This window comes from Pocillopora damicornis, chromosome 11 (assembly GCF_964200805.1).
Source record: "Pocillopora damicornis chromosome 11, jaPocDami1.2, whole genome shotgun sequence".
Lineage (NCBI taxonomy): Eukaryota > Metazoa > Cnidaria > Anthozoa > Scleractinia > Pocilloporidae > Pocillopora > Pocillopora damicornis.
This window is the reverse complement of record NC_142680.1, coordinates 337,501-354,706: the sequence shown is the minus strand read 5'-3', so window position 1 is coordinate 354,706 and position 17,206 is coordinate 337,501. Positions and strand designations below refer to the sequence as shown.

At 38.5% G+C, this 17,206-nt stretch overlaps 1 protein-coding gene and 1 pseudogene across 2 annotated transcripts; one reads left to right on the top strand and one right to left on the bottom strand.

The window, feature by feature from the left end:
- Positions 1–125: 125 nt before the first annotated feature.
- LOC113676665 (dorsal-ventral patterning tolloid-like protein 1) lies at positions 126–8,299 on the top strand. The gene is made up of 7 exons (XM_027193349.2): positions 126–222; positions 2,068–2,106; positions 2,878–3,258; positions 3,766–4,158; positions 5,183–5,617; positions 6,620–6,964; positions 7,287–8,299. Exons 1-5 carry the CDS (start codon positions 138–140, stop codon positions 5,500–5,502), a joined length of 1,218 nt encoding a protein of 405 aa, XP_027049150.2. The 5' UTR covers positions 126–137; the 3' UTR covers positions 5,503–5,617; positions 6,620–6,964; positions 7,287–8,299.
- A 1,430-nt stretch (positions 8,300–9,729) lies between these two features.
- LOC113676666 (ferric reductase 1-like) lies at positions 9,730–15,546 on the bottom strand (annotated as a pseudogene). Its single transcript, XR_016181366.1, has 19 exons — positions 15,502–15,546; positions 15,232–15,338; positions 14,937–15,048; positions 14,294–14,470; positions 13,910–14,008; positions 13,757–13,818; positions 13,466–13,551; positions 13,054–13,187; positions 12,680–12,862; positions 12,485–12,586; positions 12,131–12,189; positions 11,892–11,974; positions 11,669–11,785; positions 11,285–11,394; positions 10,884–10,970; positions 10,499–10,596; positions 10,328–10,386; positions 10,095–10,232; positions 9,730–9,940 (listed from the first exon to the last, which is right to left on the bottom strand). The product of XR_016181366.1 is annotated as a ferric reductase 1-like (transcript).
- Between the last annotated feature and the right edge of the window lie 1,660 nt (positions 15,547–17,206).

The following is a 17,206-nucleotide window of genomic DNA, read 5'->3' as shown; positions in this document are numbered from 1 at the left end:
TATGAATACTCTACTAGAGTGCGACGGGTACTGAAAGGTTGTCTATTGGCTTGCTAGTAATGACGTATGTCAAGGGGATGACGTGACTGGCTTCCATAAATAAAATGTTAATGATTACTAAGCCTCTCTTCGATTTAATGAGAAAATCCATTTGCACCCAGACTTTGCTTAGCTACTACTGCAGAATGATGTCGAAATGGGTAGCAATGATGGTTTATACAGGTGAGTTTAGAAGGTAGTATGTTGACGATAGTAACGAAGGAATTTTTACTGGTGAAGCTTATGTAAATATGACTTCTTAGAGACGTAAGACACTGAATAATGATTGCAAACGGTTAGACTTGTATTCAAACAAAAGTTAGCAAAGCATCACGCGATGGCTTCTCGAATTCGCGTCCTCCACATCGGAGGACAGGAATAAGAATAAGGGAACTTCATGACCGAATTGTTGTTATTGCTTAAAATTGTAAGAGGATTCAAGTACACATGCTATAACTTCATCATAATATTATTCATGACATATCAACCTAAATCATGAGCCTAGGAGGTTCGAAATCATCTGTCGGTCGATTGTCTATTTTTGGCCTTTGATCAGCTTAAACCATGCAGTTGCAACCATTCACGATTTAGAAGGCCTAAGATAACACGGCTATGGTTTAAAAATTAGTTCATGCATTTGGTAAACACAGATGAACTTGTTATGTTTAGTCGGGTGCCATTCCCTATGAATTCATGCTTGACTGAGTATTTTATGACGTAAATTCGATAATTCAAAAGCATCAGCAGTTTGACATCTGCAGGAAACAGAAGTAGATTTGAAATAAAATATTGAAACATTATGTATTGCTGCTCCAAGAAGATCAACGAAGTTAGATTTATTTGATTGCTAGTCGCCAACTGTTCGACGAAAATTCCTGCTTGTCAACTGAAAAACTTCCTAGGAAAGACCATGTTGTTTGACTGGGGAATTCTGTTGCATTACTGTTATGCTGGTTGGCCTTTTTTTCATAAACGTAGTACAAACATAATTTTTTGATAAAAAGATATGGGCATTGCTAGATTCAAAGAAAACTGGTAAAAAACAAATTATAGAGGCATCGGTCATTCCAGCTGTCGAATAGAAGTACTTCATTAAGCCGTCTTCTTTGTAATTATTTTATCATGTGGTCATTCGAAAAGTAAATGCATAATCTTTTAGATTCAAGAGAACGTTTTATTTCTAAATCGCTTTCATATTCTTCTCCTCTCACGAAGTTTTGAAACATTTATGTAAAATTGTACAGTGATGCTCACTTATTTTCCTCGTGAAGCTTCCCCACAGAAACAAAAAGGCGCTGTACTGTTTCATTTTCTGTTATTTTTTATTTAATTCTTGAAAAATCTACGTTATTAACTGCATTTGAAAGTTAAGTTTTATTTAGATATAGAAGAAAATGTATTGTGTCCTAGCCACAGATTAATATCCGTTCCTTTTTCTGTTATTGCAAAAAAGCGCAATAAGGTACCAGATTGTATGAACAGTCCATGAACTATTGTAGTGATGGCTTTACGTTTACCACCAAACAAAGGAAAAATGAAGACATGTCGGTTGACAGATGAAAGGTGTCTCCCATCTCTCAGACGTATACTTATTACAATATGCTAATCATAGTTTCTGACATGTGAAAGTCCTATTCTTGATATAGTGAAAACTTATCAAAATATATTGCATTGCCGCAAAAATCATCTGATTTCCCACCTCCACTTTTAAACATTACTATCCTCTAATAGACCGCCAGACCCATACATATATGATGAAATTTATTTATGACACATTAGCACTGGTCATGTACCTGTTGGGTAAGTCCTCAAGTTATCATCCTTCTCAGTTTACATTTAATTTGTGTCTTAGGTTCTATTTCACCCAATCACCTTTTTGTTTTTTGCTGGCTGCTCATTTACTCGTAAACTATCAATTTGCCCAAAGTCAAGCTTCCCTCACTTAAGTATAGAAAGTCGACCTAACTGAAGCCCTATTCACTGATCGGGTACTCTTGTTTGTTTGTTTTTTTTAATCATAAATTGCAGTTCTTATCCAATGGAAACGGACCTATGGTGGCGTTTTAGGTGAGCTAAAGTTTGACTTCAGAATTCGCAAAGCTAAATCGAAACGTACACATCCTCAAGTCGTAACTGAGTGATGTGCTCGAGCAGCTGTACAAAGTAAGAGAAAGCAAAAATATATCTCTATACCTCCATGGAGACCAGACAAATAGAAGAAGAAACCTTGGATATTTCCAAGAGTGAATTCTCTTTAGTTTGAGGATGAGAGCAAAAGCTGCGTTAAAAGCTCCTCGTTTTAATTTAATTTAATTTAATAAATACTTATTCGGCGCAAATATCTATAAATATGAATATATTCAGATGCGCCTTACAAGTTACATCTTCCACCCATCCCACCCCAGGGGAGGACATCCACCTCACAGTAATCTCGTGCGTGGGAAATTAACGTCTCCTACCCCAACCCTGCAGGAGACGGGGCCTACTGTTTTACGTCCTATGGATTACGGTTTTACGTCCTATCCGAGAAGACGTTTTATGTGTTTGTGTCTCAAAAAGACATTTCGTTATCGCAAAGTCATAGCCTGGTTTGCTGCAGAATTAATGTCGCGACCGGAAGAGGAAAAGATTGTCAATAGTGAGACAATATTTGTATTTTACTGAACTCTTACGTTGATAAATTTAAAAGCCTCCTTTGATGCTCGGTCAAGTCTTCATAGTCTCATGAAAAAGGTTTTTGTTCTTTTTTTATTTGTTTTACGATATATTTTCAATCCTTATTCAGACACCTTTACTGAAATTTTGCTTTATTTTGTATCTGTATGACAATTGGCAAAGATTGCACTCCTACCATGTCTAATAGATCAGTGTGGTTGTCAAGCACAAACTCATCGGTGAACATTTCAAGTCCTACAGCATCTTTTTTAACCTCGTCGGTTTATTGTTCGTGGAAAGCGTTCGTTCCCTTAGGATACCAGATTAAAGTTCACTTCAGTTCCTTCAACATAACAAACAGTTCGAACTGTTTTAAGGCGTCTGTAGAAATAGCCGAAGTGCGAGACGATGTTCACAAAGTCCTAGGTCGATATTGCGGAAAAATACCTAATGACGTCTTCTCTACGTACAACTTGAACACTCTCACGGTAATATACACTGCATCAATTGAGCCTGGGCAGACACATCAAGGATTTTATGCCTCATTAATGCTGGTGTCACCAGGTAAGAAAAATAATAAGAAACCACTAAGGGAGGTGATTTTGTTTGCAAACATTTCATATAATTCTGATGCAGCCTGCGCATAATCAGTTGAGTTTTTTACATATATCTCTGACTAGCACGATGGATAAGAATTTTAAACCTTTCCCGTGGCATGATGTAGCCACTAAGGAGTTCTTCTATGAGTCACATTTCTACTTCAGTATGTTTTTGTCGTTAGTCAACACACAGCCAATTAAAGCACACAATGTGTTTGTTGGTTCTTAGAGTCACTTAATTTTTCCACCAACAACGAGACGACGCCCAATTGTTAATTTGAACTTGGCTGTAACAATTTGCTCTTTTTTGGTACAGACTTAGGATAAGGAACTGAATTGGAAATTGCAACCCTAAACAATGTTGATCTTAATCTATACCAATTTTTTGTGAGAGAGAGGCGGATTAGATTGAAATTTATTTTTTAGACGCTTAACTGTATTTCCTGTTTATCTCTTCAACTTACGATGTAAGCGGAGTGTAGCCAAGAACATGACCGCGATGCAAACAATAACATAATGAGGAGCGGCACAAATGGCACCATTCAAAGCCCTCTTAATCCATTGTCTCACAACATCGATACCAAATGCCGCTGGACTATAACAGTACCCAGCGGTCACCGTATCAAGCTTAACTTCAGCGTGTTCAACCTGGGGGAAATCGCAGGGCAGGATACTTGCGATGGAGTTGATTACGTGGATGTGCGAGATAGCTACAATGATAATGACCCACCCTATGGAAAGTTCTGTGGAAATAAGAAACCTTCTACAATATATTCAGTCGGACCAAGGATCGTCGTAACGTTCGTATCAGACGGGAAGAAAGGTTTATGGGGGTTCTCCGCTAAGTTTGAAGCAATTTCCGGAGGTAGGTTGAACTTAGACATATCTTAAGGCATAGCTTTCTATCTCATACACTGACTTAACCAAGGGGGCTAGAATTTGAAGTTGATCTGTGCCTAATGACACGGCATCTGCCTGCCTTACAGCAGAATCGTCACAAAAGTCCCCACTTAGGTAATTTCTGACGTTGGGGTGACATGGGAAAGAATTAGACAAGAATTAATATTCTGATGGGACGTAGAAGAAGTTCGCGTAGCATTATGGAAGTTTCGGATTATTAAAGCGTTTCGCTGGAAAATTAAGCCATTCTAGGTCTGTCAGTCTTTGGTTTGACCATTTTCTTTTTGTATTTGTTGTAATTTTGGTATTCCCACTCCTTTTAAAATATCTTTACAATCACTGATTTTTCTTTAAGATTAGTGGTGCAACCAGGTTAGTTTACCCTTTCCTAGTGGTATCGCGCTTCTGCTTTGGATCAGGACTACGTTTCCACGCATTTTTTTGCCACATCTTAAGAGTGATTTTTTAGTGGTTTTTAGTATATGGCGTAGCACAGGTTTTTTTTTATATAGAACCCCTCGTTTCTGGGTGCACATGTTAAGATTTCATTAGGATGCGTATACTAAAAGACTGACAGACTCATCCTAAATAAACTTTTCACATTGAATGTCTCGTGTGAGTCTAGTCAGAATATTCCTTTCCTCATATCATTTGCGTAAATACGAAGGGAAAACAACATGAAAATTTTTATTCTAGAAAAATCAGTAAAAAAGTATTTCCTTAAAATCTTAATAGTAGAGTGTTTCTTGCGCGCATATTTCAGGGTAAAAGATCAATAAAAATTTGTTTTACGCGTTTACACTGCTAACTGCAGAATCGTTTCCTATAGCGAAAGGGGAACAGCATGTTTAGACGTGTTTGAAATTAATTTTTTTTTTCTTTCAGTTGTAAGCTTACAGCTTACAGCTGAATCGTTAATGGCCTAACTCATCAAGTGTCACTCACTCGAGATCACAAGGGGAAATCAAATGAAACTCTTTCTGTTTTAGGTGTATGTACCCCCAACAACAGAATCATTCAACTTAATCTGACCCAAAATTCAGTGGGGCGTTTATCGTCACCAGATTACCCTCTCCAATTACCTTCTGTCAGCTCGTGTTTTTGGCGACTGAAGGCACCCGATGGCTACTGTGTTAAGCTTTCTTTCACTTCGCTAAATATTAAAGGAGAATGTGAAGAAGAGGGTCATCGAGAAGAGCTAATGCGAGTCGATGATTACTTCACCACCGACTTTGGCAGTGTTACTTCTTTTTGGGGTCACTATTGCAAAGATGTCCAACCGCAAGTGATATACTCAACACGAAATTAACTCCAAATTTTTTTCACTTCTAACTATTCAAATGGAAAGGATTACAGTAGTGATAAGCCAGTGGATCCCAACTCGGCCACCGGCTTTTATGGAACTTACCAAGTTACTCCGCAAGGTAAATAAAATTTTAGCCTTTCCAAATACTTAAGAAACAGAGAGATTTGCCTTTGTGTATTATAGTAATTCACATAGATGGTTAGCTGCTGATACCTCTTGTGGCTGTTACTTCTTGGTGGTTTTTCAATTGGTCAACAATTAGTTCAGGCATGAAGTGCGGTGAGCGCACATATCGCAAGTATGCCTTGGTGCATGCATTTGTGGATTCGTTCTTGAAGTGCAGAATTTTACTTTTGAAATTTAACCTCACTTCCCTGTTAGTGTTACTTTTCATCATCATCATCATTATTATCATAATTACGACCATATCAAGTTGTGTTTGTGAACGATATTCATAAGAGTATATGACCAGATATGTTTTTATAGTATGTAGCAAAAAGAGCGGTCATCACAAGGAGGTTTTCTGTTATCACGGCTAAAATCAACAAAATTGAAACAAGACGTCTCCATATTGAAAACTTTGCCAACAAAGAAAATATATATGTCTTAGATATCGGACAACAAAGAGCTTCACAAAACATTTACATAAAGAATATTCGGACCTTGTTAATATGAAATTAGTTCCATTTCTAACCTAGACTACAAGCAGTCCTTCCAATTCGGCGAAGTCCGTCGCGCGAGTCCAAAAAAATCAGTAAAAAAAAATTGAAGCAAGCTCGGAGAGCTCTTGAGTAATGTCGATGGGCCGCGAGAGTTGCATGAGTGAGGCGCTCGAAAAGCTTGTTGACAGATTTCCGGCTGATAGCCAATCATCTTTTTGCGTTGTGAGCGCGATGCAGAATTCAAACTCTTGGGCCTAGTGCGTAGTCCCTACTTTTCGAGCGCCTCACTCATGCATGGAGTCACTACAAGAGCTCCCTACGGTTTTTCCAATGATTTTTTTCGACTCGCGCGCCGGACTTCGCCGTAAAGGAGGGACTGCTCGTAATCTATATCCAACCTGAATTGAAACGTACAGGGAATATATGACTTACTGAGGTTTTTTCCTTATTTTTGTCAGGTCATACAAGCCGTTGTCGAACTGATTCAAACAAAGAAAATTTCATTACATTGAAAGGTAGCAGAGGTTCTCTGGTAAGCCCAGGGTATCCAAATTCCTATCCCATAATTACTTGTACCTGGCGTCTTGTCGTTCCGGATGGTCATATTCTAGAAATGGACGTACAAGATTTTGAAATGTCTTGCGATGGAAAGAGCAAACTACAAGTCGGTCAGGAGGTCTTCTGTGGTTCCAAAAAACCGCAAGGCCTTTTGACATCTGATTCCGACTTAACCGTGAGGATGATTGTAACAGAGTCGCAAAATAACCGCGGCTTTCGTGCAGAGTTTGTAACAAAAGAGAAAGGTAATTACCAGTGATATTTCGTATGATTTTGGCTTTCGTGCGGAGTTTGTAACAAAAATAAAAGGTAATTACCAGTAATCTTTCGTACGATTTTTCTTTCAGAAATTTATATCCTGTCTTATAAACTTTGCTGAAATACTCTCAGTTATAGACAAAAATCATATTTTGTAAAGGAACAAACTATACTTAGAGGCGGAAATTGAAGAAAAACTCGGCAAAAAGTTAAACTAATTTTTGCCATAATCGGAATCAACTGTAGAAGAGTAACTTTTAACTTACAGCTACACTGTAAGGTGATTCACCTGTTTTCTTACCTCTGCAGAAGTAGACGCGGCATCGATCGTTCCGTGGATAGTGGTTCCAGTCATTGTTGTGGCGATTTGCGTGACAATGGTGGTAATATGGAGAAGGAAGACAGCAGCTGGGCGTGACCGCCGAGGGTCTTCATTCAAAGCCAGTATAATAAAGCGGATGAGAACACAGTCAACAAACAGTCAGTTTTAAACTAAATGAAATACACATTGTGAACAAAACAGCTTAAATGCCGAAGAATCATGATATGCGCGGCTGACCAAGTGGTAACCGAAAAGAACGAAGTGCGCCATTTTCACGAATAAGCCTTTGAAGCATAGTGGTCCTGGCTTCACTGGAAAAGAATGTAGTTGGTTTAGCTAGGATAATGAAGTGCACAGCCTTAAGTGGAAACCATGCATGAATTAAGAGTAAAAGAGAAAATATTTCCAGGTCCCGCCAAACTTCTTGTAAGTGGGTTTTCACTGCCCATGTATATAATGTACAATTTTGGAAGTTCCTCTTAGTCAGTGGTTCAAATTTATCTGTACATCGCTTTTTGCAGATTTTCTGTAAGAGCATCGTGAAAAATACCCTTTCTCACAAATAATTTAGATTTCTTTCGTTCTTAGTTTAGTTCTGTTGAAAGAAACGCTCAGTTGCTTACTATGACGTGAAGGTGTTCAGCACGAATGCCGAAATAAGAATAGACAGGTGTAATTTGTTCAGTTTCTCTGTAAATCACTGAGCTCTCGGCAAAAAAGTTCAGCATTTGGCTTTGAATTGTGTCATTGTCTTTTAACCGTTTGACTTAGAACAGTATGATCCTAACTCAAAAGCTGATCAAAGCTGAAAGAAAACACTTCATAACAAGTAGTGTTTACAGTTCTCTGGTCGAATGATGGAGGAAATGTAGACAAAATTATTTGTTTAGACCGTGTCAAAAACTTTTATCTTATGTATTTGCTCAGTGTTTAGATAATTTCATTTGGACAACGTTAAAAATATGCGACATAATCGAAGTAAAATATGAGATTTTTTTTAGCAATTGTTTGTTATTTGCGCACAGAGCGATACGCGAAAAACTCGCGAACGTTTTCCGTTTCTCAGAGCGAATATGTACAATTCAGCGAATTCTGCCTAGAGGGGTATAAATCGGAACATGGAGAAGGGACCAACCATCCAATCTGTAATTTTAGCGAAATTTTTGCTGCAGTTGAATTATTAAAAAAAAATCTGTTTACCTTCCCATTTGCGAAAACGTGTACTGATGTGTTCACCAAACACTCCATATAAGAACACGAACAGTTTCTCCTGTAGGCAATTTTCTCTCTTGTCGATGTTCATCTGCTTGCGATCAAAAATCTAACTAAGATTCTCGCTATTTTCTGTTGTTTGTCGCAGCAAAATTTTCACCTTCTACGCCTAGATATTGAAATAACAATAAGTACCTTGGTCAGATTTCATGATTCCCAAATATGGCAGTGGCGATCCGCGTTTAAGGGAGCAGCAGACGGACTTTTGGCGGGAAAAAATCTATCAGTGAAAATCCCGATAAGATACACAAAATAAAAGCAATTTACATCGGACTTACGCAAGAGATCAATAATATTTCAGAAAGGCGAGGTAGGTTTAGAAAAATATACGGTACGCGACCCTTCCAAGATGTAAATCAGACGAGGGATTTCAGAAAAGACCTGAAAGAAACCCGTAAGATTTTTGAAATGGTGATCTCAGATAACGCACCTAAAAGTAGTTGAATTCGCCTCTGTTCTCTTGAAATGCTTCGTTAACATCGATTTAGTCGGAGGAGGGGGGGGGGGGGGTCAAGTAACAGCGATGAACCGATGTCCCGTCTAAAAGCCGAAACAATACCTGTATTCGCTTGATTCCACCAAAATCATGACACGCTTTGTCAGTGTTGACGAGATAGAACCTTTTAATTTCTTTTTTCCCCATAACTGACCGATGAAAGGCACAAATCCGAAGCAACAACATCGTGAGATCAACGATGAAATATTTCATTCATTGTATATGTACTTGACTGCGTTGAAGAGCCAAAACCTCTATTACGACAGGTTGTTGTTGGTTGAAGAATAATATATCCCGAGAATATAAAATTATCTTTAAGATTCCTCCATCTATAAACTAACGGTTAACATGTTCCTGGCAATTAGTTGGTAAAGGGGCGTGATAAAAAGCGAAGAGCGAATAAACGAGGGAGGTCTGGAACAGATCGTGATCAGGATAATGGTTGGAAGCAGTCTCTTACAGTTTGCCCCGCAGAAATTATAACTGCCTTGTTTACCAGTTGAGCGCCAAGAATAGGCTACAACATACATGAATGAAACCTTCGAGGTTAAGTAACGTACAGTTCCATTATGTTGCGATGGATTGATTGAAGATTTTGCGTATAAAATATCAGAAAAGAAGACGAGTTTAAAACGAGAATCTCTACTAAGTAACACACGCTGGATAAAGTCGTGTCGTGGGATTCACTTGTTAATTCCTAAAGTTGCTTTGGTAATAGGTATGAATGACAGAAGCATTTCCGAGTCGAACAAAAGGGTCAACAGAAGTCCTGAGGTTTTGGGTTTCAAGTTGCCATGGTAATGAAAAGAAGCAGGGCAAAACAAACAGTACTGGTTAGGACAACGAGGAATCCAAAGGTCATGTAAAGTAGTCCTGCAAAAGTGAAAAAAAAAGGTTATGACGAGAGAAGCGGTACCAACGCAGGAGACGAGACCTATCATAGCTTTCGATGTTCGTCTTGCGCAATTGTATACAAATCATTGGTAAGTGACAAGGACGACCCATCGTACGCGCTGTAGGATCTTACCTTTCTTACTCTTTTGGCACCTAATGTAGATCTCAAGTGCAACAACTGCTACCAGGCCGACGCAGAAAAAGGTCATGAGATAAACTCCGACTTCAGCGTTTAAATGAGGCAGGCGAAGGCCAAGGAATATGTTGGCCACTAAAAAACCGACGTAGATAAGAATGTCAGTATAATTATTAGTGCCTACTGATAACAAAGGTTAAGAAAATGACTTATTTTCTATCAAAACTCACCCGCAAGAATAAATGCAGAGATGCCAACGCAACGATGGCACCAGTTGAAAATCCATCGACTATGCGCAAGAACAGAAAAATGTAATAAGTCCACCGTCACACTTTGGCGACCAATGTTTTCGAAATTTTCCTTAAACTAAATTGAGTTTACAGCACGATATATTTCCTTACTTCTCGGCTGCTGGTTTAGGCCTCATGAGCGCCATAATGGGCTGTGCACAGACAAGAAGAGTGATAATAACCCATAGTACAGAGTGTGCCACATCTGCCTAATGATTAATACACGATAAAATCAGTTAAGGGTTGACAGAGATATTACCGAGCCCTAAAGTACAAAAGAAATATCTCAGTCTTTTGTTTCTCCCAACTGGAAGGCGTATGAAAATGAAAGAGAACTGACTTTTAACAAAAAGGTTATTGCATGCTAACTACTTCAGGCATAGGTTCAGAAACTTAATTAGAGTATAGAACTTTGATGCCTACTTAGCATGACCTAAAGATGTCACATACAGATTAAAGCACTACGTTAAACCAACGGTGACAGTTTTTTCCTTACTTCAGACCAGCCTTCGACGTGAGCAAAAACCAGCACAAAACCGACTAGAGTGAAAATCAAACAGCTTACAGTCAGTGCCCTGTGAACCTAAAAGAAACAGGTGAATTATCCAAAGACAGAAATAAAATCAAGCTGTCTAAGAGACTGTCCACTAAATGATCGCTAGTTATTTATGTGTTAACATTCCGCTTGGGGGGTTTGCTCAGTCAAGAGGGAACGAAAAATTTAACTTTTGAACTACATCATTCTACTATATATGCAACTAAACCATCCCCATTATGCGGCCCTTCACAAAACCATCACCGTACGCAAAATTTCTGACAAACTCAGCAAAGTGGGATGGTGGTCATTTCAGTGTATATTTCCTTACTGTTGCCTCGATGAAAAGTTGGCAAGATTACCTGGAACCACTTCTTAAGTCCAAATAGTTTTCCCCAGACGTCCTTCATATAACGCGCGGCAAACATAGCCAGAGTTGCAAACCCAACTCAGGCCACCACCATTAGCGAGCCTAAATATCAATAAAGAGTAAAACATTAGTAAGAGCTTAGTACGCAGACTCCCCTAAAGTATTAAAAGTACTCATTGAGCCTACATTGGGAAGTTAATAACTGTCATTTGAGATGAGAGAAATCCCCCCCCCCCCCCCTTGTCTCTACTTGTTGGGATATAAAATTTCCGAGTCCTATGAAACACCTGACGAACGATAAGAAGTAAGCAGAGACAAAAAGGAATCATCCTATTTTTGTATAACCTTTCACAGCTAAATATCAAACTCTAGTTACCGTGAGCTTTCAGTAGCTTGTTGTCCGTAGTCTTACTCTCGAGCGCGGTGTTCAGTTTACAAACATCGACTTTACTTGTGCTGGGTGACCTGTGAGTGTGCCGGATAAGTATACCACCTGAAGATAATAAATAAGAAATACAGTTATGATAAACGGCAGTGAGAATACACCAGGTAGGTCTTACGCTGATTGAATCGCTGATGAGAAATATTTCCCAACGTACCATTCACATCACCACGAGCGTAAATTAAGAACACTTCTTGGTCCAATCCTAATATGCCATTTGCTGTTTTATTTCGAGAAAATCTGAGAAAACATTAAAAAGAAAGTGTTTTAAAATAAGTATTCAACTTAAATGCTACCAAAGATTCAGACATTTTCATAACTTTCTGAAAAGAATATCAAAGGATTATACGTTTTAAGTTTTTTTCGATCACATTTTCAACCAATGACAGTACCCACCTACACTTAATGACTCCGTCTTGATACTCACCAGAGATCACCATAAGGCCTGCAGGAGTCTGGTTTGAACCAGAAGGTTTAGTTACACAGCTTGCGCACAAAATGTAATAAGTAAAATGGTTTTAAGACTAGAGATGGACGAAAAACAGACTTAACATAAAACAAAGTTGGAATTGAACTCGCAAGATGGGCTTTCCTTCTCTCTTTCCATTTTAAGTAAAGGGTAAAGGATTCGAAAAACAAAAACAAAAACAAAAACACATGCACACACATATGGCCACGTTCAGTCTCATTCGAAACCTGACCATACATATATATTTTAAACCGTGGTCTAAACGCACAAATCTTTCTCACCGGTTTGGTTTGAACTGGGTTGTCATGGCCAGTCAGGCTATAGTGCTCCTTGGCTACAGTGTCATCATTTAAGCGAGAGCAGATAATAGTATCTGTACCGTCCTGAAGCAAATGTAAAGGAATGGGTAATGATTTCACAAAGGCAATTGCCACTATCGATGAAGCTTTCACCTACGCAAAGGCGTTCTAATTTACCATTTTGCTCTCTTTGTTGAATCCGATGGCGACCCAACCAGTCTTCGCACTCAACTCAAATTTGACGTCATTCTTGTCTTCGCAAGGTTCGAATGTGACAAGATAGTCACAGGTGCTGCTAGATGTACAGTCTGTGGGCTCCGAGTAACAACTCTTTGTTTGGCCACATTGAGAAGTTAAAAACTGAAAGAGAAAGTAAAACGTAGGAATACCGTCAGCGTGGGCAGACAATTTGGCCGAAACAGCTGATAGTTCGTGAAATCTGGGGCTAATAGCGATTTGACACCATTTCTTGACTCTTTAAAGAACTGGTCAGTGAAGAAAAAGCGAAGAATTATGTCAGTCTACAAATTTGCCTTCTGTTTCATACTTACCTCAAGTTCACCTTCGGGGGTGGGTGCTGGTGCTGTTTTACGCCCGTTTTTCAGCACGGCAGGTTGGGTAACATTCACCAGTTCTAAGGAAAATGTCGCATTTTCTCTATGATACGAAAGAGCTCCTGTGTTACCTGAAAAAAAAACAAACAAACAAACAGTCAAACAAACAAACACAAAATGGGTATGAGTTTAAAGTGAAAAAATGCAAAATTCACAAAAATTAAGCAAAAAAAATGTATTCTTTCCAAACAACACTGTCTTTTAAAAAGTGCATTGTTTAGGTTTGTGCAAAATTGCCCTCGGTTGGCCAGGCTCATTATCTACTAGAGAAAGCAACTTTTTCAGCAGAACGTGAACGAATATAATCTTCGTTTAGATGATAAAAGAAAATGTGATCAAGGATACTTACTGACTTTACCCCAAGCAAATACAAAAAACCAGCTTTTGGTTAAATTTTTCATCCTTGGATCAGTGGGTGAAATGTTGCGAACAAACCTACCAATAGATATGTAAGTACATTGTTACTTTGTTAAAAATAACTCGAAGTAGTGCGCCCGTCAATTGTTTCTTTGAAGAAATTATTTTGTACTAACTGGCTGTTGTGATTACTTTGGTTTTGGTTTTACTACTCCTCATTAGGAATGCATTTTGATGTACAAGCATGACATATACAGCGATTCCTGAGACCGTAATTACTTACTTGCAAGTAACTGTTCCATTTTCGTACACTCCCATATCGCGAATTATGTCCGTAGAGTTTTCCTAACGATAACAATAATGATAATCAGTTCTAAGTGAAACCGAAGTACTTAACGAGCGATGTCAGTATGGGAATACATATGTCGATCCTTACCAAGTCAGTCCTGATTGGCTGATTGTAATCTAAGTGATAGTGTCTAATTTCTACAGCGTTATTGGATGAAGTTGAACAAGTAATGGAGTCCGTTTGGTCCTGAAATGAAAATGACCATAAGGAAACTTCAGTTTGGCTAGCATGAAGCATAAGCATGAGACGCAGTAAGCTAAAGGTCAATATAGAAACTGCCAAGTTGTTAAAAACATTTATGTCTGTTATCTCACACTAACATGAAAATTATACTTATGGTGTGAGTTCAACATACTCGAAAACTTTCGTTTATGTTGATGTGTATCAGAGAACTGTTAGAAAACTTGAAAATGCTCAAGCTTCACCTGACATGCAAACTACTGTTAACTGTATACTATAATTTCACCGTACCATTTTCTGCTTGGAATTGAATCCGATAGAAACGTAGCCATATTTTCCACTCATCTCAAATGTAACATTTTCTCCTTTTGTTTCATAGGTGACCAAGAATTCGCAGTTTGAACTATCTGTGCAGTCTGTGGGCTCAGAATAACAACCTTTTTGGCTGCCGCAACCATTTTTCGTTATCTAAAGAACACAATAACAAATGATTGTCGAATGATCTTCAACAGGATAGAAAACGCAACAAGTATACCGCTCCAACATGGGAACCGAAAGTGAGAATTTATCATGACGAAAATTATTCCCCTTATAAATAGATAACATGGCACGAATAACATATAAAGTAAATTTCAAGTCAGCGTTATTCGTTGTTATATAATCCATTTCCTTCAACAAAAACAAATAACAGCCCGTTTTATTTACGCAAAGGGAAAGGGCGATTAAGCCGCGGAAGGCTTGGGGCGACTTCGCGAGCCATCGTCAAATGCACCCTGACAGAGCCGCCAGTTATACAAGCTAGTTATTGTTCTAAGTCACATTTTTCTGTCTTTCCCGCTTGTGAGATGTCAAAATACGGAATTATTGTCTGGTACAGATTTCTCGTGCGACTTATTTTGGAGAAGAGTCAGATACAACCAACACTCAGTGTTACCTCAAAGCCACGCTGTATCACTGGTGGCTGTTGTGGGTCCAATGCAGGGCCACTGACAGTCACAGACTGAACGCCAACCCAAAAACTGGTGTAATTTTCGACGAAGGTGCCCCTGAATCGAAGAAAATAAGGTTTAAAGGAGTTTCTTTCGCTTAAGATTGAAAAATTGAATGTATGTAATCAGAGATGATGCCCCCCTTTTTGTAAACAAAACGGTGTTCATCGACAGTAGTAAAATGACTTGGATCCGTCTTCTAGCCTACGCCAGTATAAATATACTGAAATTGTTGCTAACCAAAATGTGATATTTCCAACGCTCTCTGCTGGTGCTTTCCAGGTAAATTCAAGCGTATAAAAGGCGGTAATCTGTGGTGGTCTGGAACGTTGGTGTGTCACTGTGTTCTGTTAACAAAAGAGAAATAAATGAAAAGTGAGGGATATTCAGGATAATCGAATTGCTCATCATTGTGATTGTGGATACAGAAAGTAAAGAGAGAGCAAACAGAAGAGTCTAAGATAACGGTCACTGAGAAGGGGAGCAAAAATGAAATCAAAAGCTCGTTACCTGTGGCTCTCCACCGGAACACCACATATAGGTTTGGTTCGGGGAAATTAGGTTTTAGGGAAATATTCTCTTTTTTTATCAAACCAAGGTAATTTTCATACAGAATGTCACAATTGCAGGAATTCATGCTTTTTGCGAAGATGGATGCATTTAAAAAAATCTGACTCGATTACGCGTCTTAGAAACCTTGTGTTATGAAACATTTATTTTTTCTTCTTGTTTCTATTTCAAATATGGGCACTTCGGTTCTGTCCTGCTTTGTTCACGATCGAGTCAATGATTAAGATCATTTTAGTTAATCACTTACCACTTTGTCAAACATGTTGTGCGTCTTTTGAAAAATTCTTTCCGAGCGGTTCCTTTGCTCCTTGATGTGCAGCACTGATTCGAGCGCGCGACAAGTCCTGATCACAACGACCGGTGCTTCTTGAAACAATGGGGTTTAATGATATTCGAGACCGGGAAAACAGGTTAATGCACAGTCACGCTTATTAAACCACTCAAGTTGATCATCTTTGTTAAGATTGTTACAAAACACTGAATAAAATAAAGCTCACGGAATTGTAAGACGATTTTATGATGAATCTTAAACTCTGACGAGTGACTAAGACAGGACTTCTCCTTACAATAGCAGTGCAACATCAAACACATGTGATGAAAATCAAGAAAAAAATCATTAATGGGGTTATTTGTTGACCCAACGCCAAATTCTCCATACTAACATCATAAGAACTGTATGGCATCCTGTAAGGAGAATAACTTATGAGATCTTGGAAGTGAAAGAGTTAACGTGTGCCTCTGGTCTAGGCCTTGTCAATGTTAATTTCACTATTTCGTTCTCGATTTTTATACAAACCTTATATGTAGTCTGGGACGTGTCTTTAAACTGCTATTGTCATTTTGGTACATTATATTAGCCGACGCTTTTTTTATTCACTTAGTATCAATTTTACCCTTTTTCTACACCTTTAAATTTAGGATGAGAGCGCCCCTGAATTTGAACATTATATAACTGGCAAATAGCAGAGTTTTAGTTCTGATGTCATCTTAGAGTCAAAACACTTCTTCCCTCAGAATGTTTGCGCACTTGATCCTAGCATTACGTTGTCGACTCGTTACATTTTGACTTAAATTTCCTCTCTGTTCCATGGCAAGTTCCCCACAGCTCTGTGGGTTAAGCATTGGACCGCGAAACCGCGGTACCAAATAAGGCGCAGATCCTGTCCTGGAGAACTTGCTGTTCTTTTTTAAAAAAATTTTTTAATTTCATTTTAGAGTTTTTTTCCCTTTTTTTCGGTGATTGTTTCCTTTCTCTATGTTATACCAAGCCTCTAAATAGTCTGGGATGTATTTGTATACCGGTTTTTTTTCTCATTAGCCAACGTTTTTTTCACCCACTTTCTGGCAAGTTTATCTCTCGAGTGTCGGGATTTACTGATATTTTCGCAGTTTTTCTTTAATTGTAAATACTGTACGTTATTTGGCAATGTTCCTTTGGTCGTACAGGAAGTTGTTTAAATTTTTATAAGTTGTTTTAACCACAAAAGGTTTCTCAATCATCAGTCACGTGGTGCAGACTGCACTGAAGTCTCGTAACTGTCGCTACAGTAACATGAAACTTCACCGGGCTACACAAGGGCGAATATCAAGTCGTTCCCAGATATAACACCCTTCAGTTCTCCCCTTAATCATAACAATTACAATT